We start from the raw sequence: 15,264 nt of genomic DNA on the forward strand, positions 1-15,264 counted from the left end.
ATTAATTGAGTTAAAATTTCTGTCAAATTATTTACAGAATTAATTATGTAGATTAGTTTAATTTTTCATTACTACTTTCATAGCAATTAAGCACAGTGCCGTACAACAAATTAGCATAAAATATTGGTGAATAGTGGTATAAAATGATGTAAAGATACGGAAATTTAATGAACGGAATTTAGTTGGTTGAACTTACAATTCTAAATGCATGGGTTAAGTTGAAATATCAATCAAACTCTTTTTTCTACCTCTACTTTAACTTTGATTGTAGAGTTTATCTCTATTCTTCGACTAATTATTTGAGCTAGAATGGCCTAAAGAACTTCAATAATTATCTAACGACAATTGAATTTACAAACATGAATTGAAACATTGAATTTTATTGTTGTCTAAACATCGAGACTTGCTGCAAACAATTATTTGTTAGTTTCTTGTGTCTATCTTTATCCATATAAATATGAGATGTTTTTGATTAAAGGAAACAGAATCTTCAATCTTGTTATTTTTTCTGGGAACAGCCTGTATGATAATAGCAAATTGATTTCTGGATAATTAGTCTCTGAGAACTGTTTAACCAGTAAGTTGATATTTAAACTTGATATTTTCTTGGAATCATTAACATCTCCTAAAATATTTTTACTTATATCACTTTGAGAGATTGAACCTTTGTTTCAAGCAAAAGTGATAGATTAGATCCTAAAAGTGACAAATTTGTCATTTCAGGAAACTCTGGTTCATTAAATTAATTGACTCAACGATATTCAAACGAGATCTTTTTATGCGTTATTAATACTGCAAAATGTTTATTTAGTAGATAAGTATCAACTCCAGGATCGGATCCCATTTCTGCTTTCACCCATTTGTGTCTCTCTTTTTGGTTAATCTGTTACTTTTTTTAATCTTCATCGTTAAGTACTTTTATTTTTTGTTGATACAAAATAAATTAGTGGTTCACTTTGTTATACCTTGATTTTCTTGTTCCGTTTCATCATGGCGATGTCCTATTTGGAGCATTTCTTAGAAAGTGAGTTGAAAAGAAGTAAAATATTTTTTCACTAAAATGTATATTTTCATACAAGATCAGGCTCACTATCAACAGAAAAGCTCATCTTTGCTGTTCACTTTTTTTCACTGACACTGCGTTTCCCTCCAATCTTTCCAATACAGTTTCTTGCCTTATCTTTTGTCTTTCAGTATTTTTTGTGCAATCTTTTATTACTTTTATCCTTTATTTTTTCTGTTTTTCTTCTTCTCTCCCTTCTAATCATGGCTTTATTTCATGATTCGACGTTTGTTTTTGTTCTCACCTACTGTTGCTCGTATATACTCCCATATCATTGGCAAAATAGGTCTGGATTCCTTGCCCGCGGATCTACAACGAAATTTTACTCTCATGAGAGACTTGGACATGCGAACTCAAGGTAATAATTGTCATTTGTGTTAAGATTGGTCCTTGTCATATTTCCTGCGAACTTATTGAATACTATCAATGAGATTTTTGATAATTATTTAGTTGGAACGAGTTTCAATGTTACTAAATGCTTGATGTTTGCTTTTAGTATAACTCATTTCATAAATATTGGAATTGACTTTCCCTCTGCCATTAGATTTTTCATGACTAATTGTCACTTTTTTACCGCAATGATTAATTTTCTCATTGTTTGGTGATAGTGTATGCTCAATGTCATTAATAACTAATGATCATAGTTTGTTTTAATCTCGATTCTTGTCCTATTTTCTTATGCTTCACCTGTTTCTCATTGAACTGTATATACTTTTTTAATACAATCTCGTTCTGCTTGTTCCTTTCTTGTTTTCTCTTTCAGAACTAATCAGGAAGATAAATAGTGTTTCAGAAAGCTACTTGGTTAACGTGAACGAACTCAATCAGCGAGAAAAAAATGACACTTTCAAAGAAATTCGAAATAAATTTGCTGAAGCCAGATCATTGAGTGACGATAAAGTGCAGTTATCAGTGGCTACCTATGAAATGATTGATAAACATATTCGCAGATTAGACAATGAATTGACAAAATTGGAAGCAGAACTGAAGGAAAAAATTTTGTTTAAATCTTCTGGAAATAACATGGAAGGAGGAAAGAAGAGAGGGAAAAATAATTTATCCAAAGGAAAAAATAAAGTATCACTAAGTAAGAAGAATGTGTTAAAAGACAAGACCGAAAAAGGTCGTAAAAAACAAAAACTATCTGCCGATCCAGCACTTGCTATGGCAGTAATTGGAACCGAAACGTCCATATTAGCCACAATTACTGGAAGCACCGATGTCCTAGATATGCCTGTTGATCCTAATGAACCTACATATTGTATATGTCACCAAGTTTCTTATGGTGAAATGATTGGTTGTGATAATCCTGACTGTCCTATTGAATGGTTCCACTTTGCATGTGTAGGATTAGCTACCAAACCAAAAGGAAAATGGTTTTGCCCCAAGTGCTCACACGAACGAAAAAAGAGATAATCTTTCTATTTTAAAGGCCTTAGCATGCAGCAATTTTATCACAATTGTTTTATTCCATCATTTGCTCTCTCTTTTTTCTCTCTCACTCTCATCAACGTCAATGAAATTCATCTGAATAATTTCCCTATCAGCTTTTCACCATCAAAAATCACTTATTTTCATCTCATACCTCCATTCACATTCAGCTTGTTCAGACCAACCATCTCTTCATTCATTTTTACCTTGTTTTATTATACCTCACCAATATCAACCTCATTATCATCATAGTCATCGTACTCATAATCTTCTCTGTCATCTCATCATTTCTTTTTAAGTAGAACTTACAAGCATTGGAGAAATAGCTGCACCCGTGGATGCTTGATAATTAAACTCTTACTGATTAGTTGCATCTTTCATTAGATGAATTAATAGATGAAACTTGAATTTGATATTGAAAATTATTTTAATTGATGTTGAAATAAATTCAACCAATGCTAAAAGCATAATTTTGCCTGTCACATAGGTCAACTAATTGCTATGTGATATTTTAATTTCTCCTGTATTTAACTGTTTTATCGTTATTTTCTTGAAAATGAATCTAAATTTTGATTCTGACTTCTCAATGATCTTTATTGAGATCATGTTCTGTGACTAATTGTGCAGTCTTCATCATTTTGTAAAAGTATTAGTAATAAATTATTCAGACTCTACTCAAGAATAAAAAATTTTAAAGTTCACTTTTTCTTCAATTTTTCAACTAATATTTGGTAATAATCTCTATTTCATTTCAAATAACCCTTGAACAAAGCTAATCTATCACATTTACTTCCTCAGTTGTGTCTCAAGTAACTGAAAGTTTTGATTTTAAAAAGTATCGCACTTAATATTGAAAATGTTACAATTTGACTTTAGTTTCTAAAGTTTAATGAAATCACGCCAATAAAATACATATAAAGGTAAATTAAAATAACAATACAGAATAACATTCAATGACATTGTTCACAACTTGAATCTGCCATTTTTAAGAATTGATTGAAAAATTCATGCTATTCAAAAGTGGTAGACATTTGGTGGTGTGTTGAAAAAAGTCAGTCCAATTGTTACTCGGTTACAAAGCACAATAAGTATGTTTAATTTATGCTGCCTAAGATTTGCAAATTTAAATAATTTTTTAATAATTTGAGCCTTAATTGTTCACCAGAACAGCTTCAGATTTATTGCTACTCATTTAGCTCGAAGTTTAGAAATTTAGTGTGAATAAGCTATTTCAACTTTAAATTTTCAAGGCAATGTTATGAATGTTTTACGATCAAAATTTACTCTAATTTTTACAAATTTCCTCAATTATGCGTGAATTTAAAAATAAAAACACAATTTCCGCTTAAAACTCGTTAATTATATCTTTGCTTCGACCTTTAAATCAAATGCTTTGATCAACTAAAATTTTGATCGATTATGAGGCTTATGATCGATCTTGATCGATTTTTTGATCAGTCCACCAGTTACATTGTATTTTGCCAGATTATACTTGGTACCTTCTTGTATCAATCGTGATATTTAATGTTTATTGTTCTTATTGTACAATTTATTAATTAGCTCTTCTATGGTTCTTAGTCAATATTTCTCATTTCATTCATATCCTAATTTAAGTCAACAATGATTTGGGAAAGGCCAAGGTTAAAGTTATCTAATAGATTATGTTTTCAATTTACTCTAATTTCATGTTTTATGTGCCTAATTCAATGTATGAGCAATGAAGAAATACAATCTCTCAGGTAAGTTAATTTTAATATATTTTAGATAGATTTCTTATTTATATCTTGTGTCCTTTTTTGTACCTTTACTCCTTTACTCCTTACAATAACTATTTACATTTTTATTGCAGAGATGAAGTCAAAGAAATGTTTTATCATGGTTACAATTCTTATATGGAGAAAGCCTATCCAGCTGATGAATTAATGCCTTTATCTTGTCGTGGAAGGTATCGTGATCGTGAACCCAATAGAGGAGATATAGACGATGCTCTAGGAAATTTTTCACTTACACTTGTGGACACACTAGATACTCTTGTTATTTTTAATAATATTTCTGAATTTGAGAGAGGAGTTGCTCTACTTGTCAAAGACTTAAATTTTGATACTGATGTTGTAGTATCAGTGTTTGAGACTAATATTCGTGTTCTAGGTGGTCTTTTAAGTGGTCATATTTTCAGTAATTACATCAAGGATCGCTGGAAAGATCATTTACAATGGTACAAAAATGAACTATTATTATTAGCTCAAGACCTGGGTTATCGATTGTTACCAGCCTTCAACACATCAACTGGAATACCTCATCCCAGGGTTAGCTCTTAACTTAACGTTACTCATTCCTTTAATCATAAAATTTGTTATTCTAATTGGATATTTTTTCATTTGCCTGATCTTCAGATAAATCTTAAATTTGGGATGAGATCGCCGCAAATAATTAATGTCAGAGAAACTTGTACTTCGTGTGCTGGGACAATGATTCTCGAGTTTGCTGCATTAAGTCGCCTTACTGGGGAACCAATATTTGAGGTTAGATTATTTTTAAACATTGCCGCTAAATCATCTCATAATTTCATTGAAATTTTTAAGACTATTTTACAAAATTTATCAATCTCTGACCTTATAGATTGCTGCACGAAAAGCTATGGATTATTTGTGGAATCAGCGACATCGATCCAGTGACCTCGTTGGTACTGTTTTAAACATACACAACGGAGATTGGGTTCGTCGGGATTCAGGTGTTGGAGCTGGTATTGACTCTTATTACGAGTACCTTCTTAAAGGTTATATACTTTTAGGTGATGAGACATATCTTCAGAGGTTCAATCAACATTATAAAGGTATTATGAAGTATGTTAGTCAAGGACCTCTTTTGGTTGATGTTCATATGCACCGTCCTAAAAGTAATGCCAAAAATTTCATGGACAGTTTACTGGCGTTTTGGCCAGGATTACAAGTTCTCAAAGGTGATATCAAACCTGCTATTGCTACTCATGAAATGTTGTATCAAGTTGCTCAGAGACACAACTTTTTAATACCTGAAGCTTTCTCTATAAATGATTTTGAAGCACATTGGAGTGGATACTTTCTACGCCCTGAGTTCATTGAATCTACTTATTTTCTCTTCAAAGCAACGGGTGATCATCATTATCTAGAAGTAGGCAAACAAGTTATGGAAGGCTTACAAAAATATACTCGTACTGAATGCGGTTTTGCTGCCGTTAAAGATGTCCGTACTCGTACTAAAGAAGATAGAATGGATTCATTCTTCCTAACTGAAACATTGAAATACTTATATCTCCTTTTTGCTACAAAAAAGGACCTTATTGTTGATTTAGACCAATTTGTTTTCACCACTGAAGCTCATTTTCTACCATTATCTCTTTCCTCTATGCAACTTGACGAAATATCGAAGATTTCTGAAAAAGCCGATGCATTATCACCTCCTCCCTCATCATTTTTAACTTTCGTTGATGAAGAAAAAGATGGAAGTATGCAATATTTTCGCCATTGCCCAAATGTTAAATATTTGATCAAAAAAGACCTCAAAGTTGACTATGTTCGAGATATACGGGAGACTTTGAAAGGTTATATTGCAAATAGTCGTGATGCTAGTTTAAAATATGCACGATCTTCAAGTCAATCAACATCGACTCCATCTTTAAATTTAGCTTCATCAACTTGTTCAATGAGTTATAATGATCATGGTGATCTCAGTGAGAAGCGTCTAAGTCTTCAACCGCAAGATTTCTCAGCTACAAACAAGGAACATCTTGAGATAATAAAAAAGATGGGTATTAATGTTGGTTTCACAACTGACGGGCGGATTCAATTGATCCATTCAGCAGCTACAGCAGAAAATGTTGATAAAGGGGTTGAAGGAGCACTTTTTATGCAAGAAATGTTGCGCTTGTCCAAACAACAAGTTAATCAATTCAACTCTAAACACCAATGGCTGTCATTTATTTCACCATCCACAGGATCTATGCTCAAATTTAAGTCCGGTATCGCACAATTTGGTTTACAATTAAAACAACCGCTGTCCGGTAAAGTGTCAATCGCTGATCCAATTAAAGCATGTTCTGAGCTACTACCAGAATCAAATTCAGCTATTTCTGGAAAGATTGCCATCGTGGAAAGAGGTGAATGTACATTTGTACAAAAAGCTAGGGTTGTGCAGAAAGCTGGAGCCATCGGCTGTATTGTAATTGACGATGTCATTGGTACAACTGAAGAAACCTTACCAATGTTTGCCATGTCAGGTGATGGTAAAGACGATGTCTCTATTCCTGTTACATTTCTTTATTATCAACAAGGACATTCTTTGATGTGGTTTCTCAAGCAGAAAGATGATCTTGTCATTGAAATAAATGCAGCCGATTCAAAGGATAACAACCTAGACTTTTCATCATCCAAACCATCCGAGCCAAGTAATAATGAAGACAAAGATGGTTCCTACGAAGATGACTCGGAAGTAATGTCACCCGTAGAAGCCTATGCTGAAATTACTGATATAACGCAACAGATAATCGGAGGCAATGGCGAGGACACTGAAAGAGGAATGAAAGTAGTTGAAGCAGTGTTGAACAGTTTTCATCATGATTTAACTCTTAAATATCAACAGTATGTTAAAAACAACTTTAATTCAATTGTAGAGGGAACAATACTGCAAGATATGTTTTCTTCATTACAATCTTCTCTCAAAAACATGAAAACAGTCTTTGAAAGCGAAGGAGAGCCTCTACTAGCCAGATCAAAAAGGAAACGCAATTTAATGTCTTTAAGAACGTGTAATACACTAACTTACGAACATCTCATTAGTACCTATACAATCTGTCCTCGAGTTAATACTGACTGATTTTAATTAGATGACCTGTGGTGAACAAAACATAAATTTTAAGTTTTACTTGGGTTATCATCAGCAAAAAATTCTCACAATTGGAACGTAAACGCATAAAAAGCTAACAAAACTTTTATCAAAATTTATAAAGAGGAAGCCAAAAACGCCGATTGATGTGTTTAAGTTAGCTCACTGGACTGGACAAAGCCTTTCTCTGAGAGTGGTGTGCATCGAGATGAATGATGGTTTCCTTGTTAACCAGGTGACGAGCTTGACGCATTTGTAGATAATTTATTCCGATTTTCATCTAGAACAGTCCATGCTATGTGACCTATTGGTTTGCCCGATACAACAGTTGAACTTCCAGAGCACAACTTGAAGTTATTTTTATACGTAGGAGGTGATTCCAGAGCCTGCTAATTAGAAAAAAATGATTCAAAAGGAGAGATTCAACAAAGAGTTGAAAATCAGAATTTAGAAAAAATTCGAGTCATCTTGAAAGTATTGGGTAATTTAACACAAACTGTACCAATGTTGTTTACCTGAACATCTATCTTTTTTTACTCAGCTTTGCATAATGTTGAAATTATTGTCATGCTTAACATCATTGTCATCTTTCTCATTGTTCCTTTTCTTTCTTCATCATCGTAATTGTCATCAGATAATCCAACTGCTTTACTTTTGTTTATTTTTAACAAAAAGTGAATCAAATTGTTATAAACGTTTATTTTGAACATTTTTTTGTCAATTCTTTTTTTTCTAGTGGCAACAATTTAAGTGGATCTTTTTCGTTTATTTAACTATTAAGGCTAAGTTTGGATCTGATAGACTGTTAATTTTAATGATTATGAAGCAGCTAACAATTTTCAATACAATATGAATGCAATGAAAATGGATTATAATTTTGATCAAATACTATGAAAATCTTTATTAATGATTTATTACAAATGAATCTTTGATGTATCTTCATGATAATTATACAGAAAATGAAAAAAATCAACAAAATTGGATTAGATTTATTCAGTTAGTCTCAAAAATCACCATCAAAGTGACTAAAAAAGGTTCGCGTTTGATGAAATGTTAAAATGATAAACTTTCTACTTTGTAATGTTGTCAAATTAACAAACATAGAGAAAAATTTACATTTACTAATTTGACAGTTTATTTATGACATTGAATTAATTTCTTTTTGCAAAATTCTTTTAAAATTTATTTAATTGTTTAGTTAATATAATAACAATGCTGAAACAAAGTGTTTGCTTTTTATGTTTAATTTGAATGGTAAAATTGAATTGCTCGATGAATAGTGAAGATAGTGAAAATAAGCTATTTTAACATGATTACTGTACATCGATTTTGTGTTTGTATTTTTATCATGGTTTAGACTCTAGTTATTCATTTAATTAAATCATCTGCTATACCAATGGCGTCTACATCTAGTTCCGAACACCTCATTTTCGATTTTGATCGAAGTACTTCTATTCAACCTCAAAAACGTTTCAAGTAAGTATTTGTCTCTAAAGATTGTACCGTCTATGTATCAAATGCTTATCAAATGTAAAAGGATTATTGCGTTTCACTGTCTGTTGCTGATGTGGATTTTATATTCTGATTGTCTATTGCTTTTTTAGACATCCCATGGCAGCGATGTTCCATATAGCATTTAAAGGCGCTGCTATACTGCTTTACTTGTTTGGAGGATTGTTTGGACAAAATTTCTTGAGCACATTTGTTGCCTTAGTATTTCTCATATCCATGGACTTTTGGACTGTTAAGAATGTCACTGGTAGATTGCTTGCTGGTCTTCGTTGGTGGAATCATGTAGATGAAGAAGGAAATAATCACTGGGTGTTTGAAAACAAACACGCTAAAAATCAAGTCGATTCCGGTTCTCTTAATATTTTTGACGATAAAGATTCTAATACAGCTGATTCTCAAATATTTTGGATTCCTTTAATTTTTACTCCATTAATTTGGTTCCTTTTACTGCTTGTTACTATATTTAGATTTAATATTCAGTGGTTTGTAAGTATGCTAGCTAATTTTGGCAATTTATTTATGAAAAAAACAATTAATTTTGTCTTTATATTGTTTTTATCAGGTTGTCGTGGCTCTCGCATTGATCCTCAGTTCTTCAAATTTATATGGATTCATCCGATGTAGATTGGGATCAAAAGACGTAAAATCAACTTTAACACAATTCGTTGGGAAAAAAATATTTTACAATGTAAGAATGATGATGATCAGTAAATAACTGTATCAGAAATAGTCAAAGATTGCATCTTTAAATTGTTTGCATTTTGTGATAACCAAATCGTTTAGTCACACTAAATTCATTAAATTATTATTTTGCATGTTAATTGTTTTCCTTGTTCAATTTAACAATATTTTTCTTCCTTTACACAGTTCATGGGATCAAACAATTCACCAACGGTTAATCCAACGTCATCAACTGCTAGCTTTGTAAGCACAACTTAAGCTGACGGATTTTCAATCACTGCACTGAATTGAGAGATGTGCTTAAAGTGCAATCGTATACAATCAGATTTATGCTTAATTTATTCTTCAGTATTTCCATAAATTTTCTTTTACATTTTCCTCACTTGCTCAATGGAATAATTATTTCATGAAGCATAATGCAAACTCATAAATGGAAAAGAAACTCACTTCAAGAAAACTAAATGACCAAATACCCGTTAAAAATTCCAGCTTTGTGAAATGGTCCAGATAAGTATCATGAGTTTATCACAATGATAATTCCACATTTCTATTAAACAAGTGTCATACGATTGGTAACAAAGAAACAGGCAGCTGCTAATACTCTCTCAGATTACGTAGGTAACCTAATAAAATACCTCAAGTCTTAATTTCATCAACATTTCACCAAGCAGTTTGATTTAACAACATGAAAGTTTCTCTACTTTAGATAACTAACCTACTTACATCTTAAGGTCAACAATTTTTCTCTCCTGTATGAAACAATTGAATTTATTTGAAATAATCAAATCACATAAACACAAATTATATTGCTTGTTCTGATTATTTTGTCAACAATAAAGGATAATTATATGTATATATTCAACAAGCTTGTAAGCATATCTGTAAGTCCCATTTGTTTATCCGAAATTTTGATCGATGGAAATAAATTTCAACCGCAACTTTTCCACAAGAATCACACAAGAAAACAAACAATTCTCGATTCTACTATCGCCATTATTTATTCAATATAACAATTATATTTATAAGAAAATAGGACATTAAAAGCACAACAATAAAAATATTGCAATTCCGAAGGTGTTCCTCTCATGTAAAATCTGTATTCTGTTTCTGTGTACATCACTGGTTCATTACAGATCATTAACATCTCATGTTTAATGTTTTATTGAAAACGCAGCATTTGTTCACAGTCAAAACAATTAAGAACCAGAGTTATTAACAGTTTTGGGAGAGAATGATTTTATTTTAATAAATGCCAATGTAAAGCGGAAAAATTAACAAATAACTGTATAATCATCTAACTTGAAATAGCTAATTGTCTGATTTAATTCAACAATCAAATAAAATCATTTTTAATTGAGCTTATACAATCAATTCATGTTTACATCTGTCGTTTTGACTAGGTTAGTATCCAGTCAACTCAGCAAAAGTTTGATCCATTTCATCAGTGAGACTTTTTGATTTTTCCTTCTCATGAGCCAATTGATCTAAATAGTGAAAGAGGGAAAATATTGATTTAGCTTGTACCAATTTAAACAGCCAATGTAATTCAAACCAAAAGATCTTACCTTCAAGTCGATCAACCTCTTTCAACAATTTTTGAACAGCTCTTTCAGCAAAATCAGCTCGGGTTTCAGCCTGCAATCGATAAATTGTAGCCATTAAATGTAACATCACAACTAAATAAACCAATCTAAACAATTATGATACAAACCTCTCTAAGTTGATTTTTTAGATCGTTGATTCTCTCCTCATATTCATCTTGTTTAACCATTGACTTTTCTTCACTGACTTCCAATGATTTAACATTGTTACTGACAACTTTTAATTCCTCTTCGAGCTCCAAAATTTTCCTTTATCAAGAAATAGATTGGAAGGTAATTTGATCGTTGAAATTAGCACAATTTTCGTACCAAAATAAACCATAAAAATACTTACAATTCACCAGTTTGAGCTCTTTCCTCAGCTCTTTCCAGATCATCTTCAACTTCAGCTACTTTCTTTGCAAGCTGAATGTAACAAGACACAGATTCAAAATAGTCAATCAGTGACCAGATAATGTGTCAAAAGGGTGAAACTTACTTCATCGTATTTTTTGTCAGCCTCTTCCACTGATGTCCTAGCATCTTTTAATTGTGACTCTAATATCTTCAATCTTTCAGAGTCCAAAGTGTTACGATGTTCAAACATTTTACGCATTCTTTAATACAATGAAAGGTTAGTTAAATGGTCGACAAAATCAAGCTTTATACTTATTTACCGTTCACTTTCATCACCAGCTTGTGATACTTGTTCAAATTTAACCTGAGCGATTTTGGTACCTTCTTCAGACTTTTCCAAATCTTCTTCCAACTGTTGAACTTTTCTAGATAATGTAGCAACTTCATTCTCAGCCTATCAATAAAATGATAAAAGGTCTTTAATCATTTCAACATTAAATCGGACAAGCAACTAACCGCATGTACATTCTTCTCTTTGCTTTCCAACTCTTCATTTGTTTTTGCTAGCTGTTCAGTGGCATGGACAAGATCCTCTTGAATTTGAGTCAAACGCTTTTCCAAGATCATTATTTCTTCCTCCGCCTGGAAACAAACAATTAATCCAATGAATTAAAAGGATAAATTACTATGTTAACCATCGGGTAATACCTTAGAGACTCTAGCGTTAGCTTCTCGGAGAGACACTTCAGCTGCATCAGCACGATCCATAGCATTGTCCTTGTCAATTTTGATTGAAGCCATCTTCTTTTTAATTGCCTCCATTTTGTTGATTTGATTATGATTGCTTTTTCAGTAAATCCACACAAATAATAAACAATAAACAAGAAAAGAAATTTGAATAACCACTTAAACTAAAAGCAACACAAGTTTCCTCCTGGATGGACTTTTATTCACAGGAACAAATAGTGAAAGTCAAATTGCTGGTAAAGTCAATCAATGATCAACTCAAGACATATAACTGTTCCAATAAAACTGATCAACAGTGGATATGACTATGAACAAGATGGCATGAAAATCAGAACACGCAGATTAAGATTGTGTCAAATATAGATTTTTCTTGGACCAAGTCTTCGCAATATTTTTACAATAGATTTAAATCCTCAAGTTAATCTGATAATCTTTTTGAACATATCATTCTCTATTGGATTACCAGTAGACACAAACAACACAATTTGATTCAGTCTGCCAAAATATTGTCGCTTTTCAAATTTATCATTAAAGTCACCTTAAAGTAAACAATTTATTGATTCCGATTGAAATAAACAAATTTCTTCAAAAATAAGTGTCAAATTTTAATTTAAAAATGTTATAAATTATTAAATAGTTGAGAGTCAACATTAAGTTTGAGTATAAATATCAAGATTGGGTAAAACAAAGGTTAAAGCATTCTTTGTAGTCTTTCGGTTGAGATTGAGAGGAGCTAAATTGGCACAATTGGATGTTCCTTCTTCCCACTTGTTGCACAGTAAATCAGTTGTTTCAGAGAATAGCGAATCTAGATGTTCTTGAGAGTATTGCACTGAAGATTCAGGACAATTAGCAGCGACAACATTGAGGAAACACTGCGAGTAAAAAGCAGAAAGGTTCAATTAGTATGGAAAAGGTTTTGTTACCAAATGTTTTACTTACCCTTCGAGTTTTCCAGTAATAACAACAAGTATAAGGTATTTTCATGTCCAAGTTATCGATGTTATCCCTAACATACTCCATTTCAGCAACATATCGATCGATACAGTCAAGTGCTTTGCCATATTGCTAAGCAAAAACAAAAGGAAAGTGAATAAACAGAAATAAAACATTTAAGATTGACTTACCGGTCTAACACAGGCAGTTTTATCAACAAACTCTTGTCGAGCTTCAAGAGTATTACAAGTGTTTCTCATTGTTTTTCTTGTTCCTGATAAGATGACATCCAATACTTGTGATGGAAAGGGTTTCAGGCAAACCCTGAGATTCTTGAGTTTTGCTGAAGCCTCCTTTGAACGGACACAATGAAAATCGTTTAACCTTTCAGCTGTTTCTGGAAGTCGTACCGATCTATCAGCAAGAGAGAGAAGCTCATTTGACCAAATATCCAAATTTGAACGATAATCTGTACAGTTAACTTTGCGTCTTTGTGGTCCTCCAGAAACAAGCAATGCTAAGAAAATAAAAGGATAATAACAAAATATTACATGAGTTGACAAAAAAGATATCAGTTTATACTTACCAGTGACTGCGAGTTGGATGCAAACGAAAAGAAATGGAATTGAATACATGATAGTTTTTGCCAGGTGAATCAATGAATAAACCGTTTTTCCGACCTCACTTTTTATACTGTTACCGTGTTGGCCTTCCTCTTTGCCACCAATCAAATTAATTGAACTTGCCCTTTAACTTTACTCTATTTTAAGTTTTCCTTGAACTTGACTGTTGGTGGACATTGACTTTGAGCCATTAAACTGAAACAAACCCTTTTACTTAATCTGTTTATTGAACATTTCGACCCATTTTCGTTTACATAATTTCTCATTAAATCTTGATAAATGTATGCAATTTATTTTCTTTATCTAAATGAATTGACCCTTTTTTGTCCTTAATCTTGGCCATTTTGAAACTGGTTGGTATCGATGCGCCCACCAATCAATTAAACTATCCAGTCCAAGAGATTTGAATAAAGATGTAAAGCGCCAAAGTAAATCACAGTTTAATTGAGAGTATATTGAGTGTAAAAATAAACTTGTTTTTGTTGCAAAATCAATCTGTTTCTTGATTAATTGAGTCTTTATAAACTTGTTAAGCCAGCCAATTTAACAGTTTCAACATAACTAATAAAACTTAATAACCTTACAATAACTGTCCGAAGGATGAATGCATAATATTGATTACAATTGTATGCTTATAAGTTATAACAATTAAAAACTAATCAGAAATATCATTGATTGAATTGTAAGAGTCATTTTATGGAAGTAATAAAATGATTGAATCTAAAATAAACCTAATGATCGATAAAAGACGAATAGAATAGCATCAGTCACTGAGAAGCTCATAAAGCAAAGGTTAGCGGAAAAATGAAAATAATGAATCACTTTTTAGAGACCGCAATAGACTACAATGCAATATCCTAACTCAAAAATGCTTGAATGCCATTAACCGCGCACAAGAGTAACAACCAAAGAGTAGGGTAGTTACTCTTTACTCTTTGAACAAAACCAAAAATAACTGTCTCATTATTTTTCGTACTCTACAATATAAGTCCGAAAAAATTGAAATAGATCGTACAAGCGCAGGGCACTTCTCTGTTAGTAAGCAACACAAAAGCCAATCTAACAGGGAAAACTTGATCGATTCCTTCAAAATGACAGTAATTGGAAGAGTTCAAATATAAAAGTAGCAAGTAACATGAGCTACGAAATAATGTTAATATCGAAGTTTGACCGAAAATATCTTTTGCCATGGAAGATGATAAAGATGCTGAAGCACCACCCCGTGAATTCAAATCTTCATCAGTTTATTACACTCAATATAAATATCATTCATCATTACGTACTAAACAATTAGTTATTGCGTGTTTGATTACATCTTTTACGCAGATCAAACGTTGCGATCAATTTTTGCGATATCACTAATTATTCTTTGGTCATAACATAAGGGTAGAGTTTGTTCAAGCAATTCTCCTGGCCCGCTCCTTTGTGGCTCCATACGAAATTTTCGCTAAAAATTAAATCATTGACCGTTTAC

At 32.1% G+C, this 15,264-nt stretch overlaps 5 protein-coding genes across 6 annotated transcripts; 3 read left to right on the forward strand and 2 right to left on the reverse strand.

The window, feature by feature from the left end:
- The first annotated feature begins 890 nt into the window (after positions 1-890).
- Positions 891-3,195, forward strand: LOC107369006 (inhibitor of growth protein 4). Of its 2 annotated transcripts, none has more exons than XM_015936925.3 (3): positions 891-1,024; positions 1,314-1,421; positions 1,827-3,195. In XM_015936925.3, exons 1-3 carry the CDS (start codon positions 991-993, stop codon positions 2,477-2,479), a joined length of 795 nt encoding a protein of 264 aa, XP_015792411.2. In that variant the 5' UTR covers positions 891-990; the 3' UTR covers positions 2,480-3,195. The 2 variants fall into 2 exon arrangements, with proteins under 2 accessions (XP_015792411.2, XP_015792412.2); XM_015936926.3 differs by having other exon boundaries at positions 1,350-1,421.
- A 784-nt stretch (positions 3,196-3,979) lies between these two features.
- LOC107368981 (ER degradation-enhancing alpha-mannosidase-like protein 3) lies at positions 3,980-8,061 on the forward strand. The gene is made up of 4 exons (XM_015936893.2): positions 3,980-4,233; positions 4,344-4,800; positions 4,888-5,016; positions 5,114-8,061. Exons 1-4 carry the CDS (start codon positions 4,115-4,117, stop codon positions 7,343-7,345), a joined length of 2,937 nt encoding a protein of 978 aa, XP_015792379.1. The 5' UTR covers positions 3,980-4,114; the 3' UTR covers positions 7,346-8,061.
- A 621-nt stretch (positions 8,062-8,682) lies between these two features.
- Positions 8,683-10,404, forward strand: LOC107368985 (Golgi apparatus membrane protein TVP23 homolog B). The gene is made up of 4 exons (XM_015936899.3): positions 8,683-8,830; positions 8,959-9,352; positions 9,429-9,554; positions 9,734-10,404. Exons 1-4 carry the CDS (start codon positions 8,751-8,753, stop codon positions 9,803-9,805), a joined length of 672 nt encoding a protein of 223 aa, XP_015792385.1. The 5' UTR covers positions 8,683-8,750; the 3' UTR covers positions 9,806-10,404.
- Positions 10,405-10,846: 442 nt separating this feature from the next.
- Positions 10,847-12,508, reverse strand: LOC107368984 (tropomyosin-like). The gene is made up of 8 exons (XM_089266894.1): positions 12,193-12,508; positions 12,001-12,126; positions 11,805-11,938; positions 11,627-11,744; positions 11,483-11,553; positions 11,259-11,397; positions 11,113-11,182; positions 10,847-11,031 (listed from the first exon to the last, which is right to left on the reverse strand). The coding sequence occupies exons 1-8, from the start codon at positions 12,304-12,306 to the stop codon at positions 10,949-10,951; spliced, it is 855 nt and encodes a 284-aa protein (XP_089123020.1). The 5' UTR covers positions 12,307-12,508; the 3' UTR covers positions 10,847-10,948.
- A 303-nt stretch (positions 12,509-12,811) lies between these two features.
- On the reverse strand, positions 12,812-13,817 carry LOC107368887 (uncharacterized). The gene is made up of 4 exons (XM_015936774.3): positions 13,754-13,817; positions 13,359-13,684; positions 13,174-13,299; positions 12,812-13,106 (listed from the first exon to the last, which is right to left on the reverse strand). Exons 1-4 carry the CDS (start codon positions 13,800-13,802, stop codon positions 12,882-12,884), a joined length of 726 nt encoding a protein of 241 aa, XP_015792260.1. The 5' UTR covers positions 13,803-13,817; the 3' UTR covers positions 12,812-12,881.
- Positions 13,818-15,264: the final 1,447 nt, after the last annotated feature.

The sequence above is a fragment of the Tetranychus urticae genome, chromosome 2 (genome assembly GCF_039701765.1).
Source record: "Tetranychus urticae isolate SD_2017Ah chromosome 2, NJAU_TeUrti_SD_1.0, whole genome shotgun sequence".
Taxonomy (NCBI): Eukaryota; Metazoa; Arthropoda; class Arachnida; order Trombidiformes; family Tetranychidae; genus Tetranychus; species Tetranychus urticae.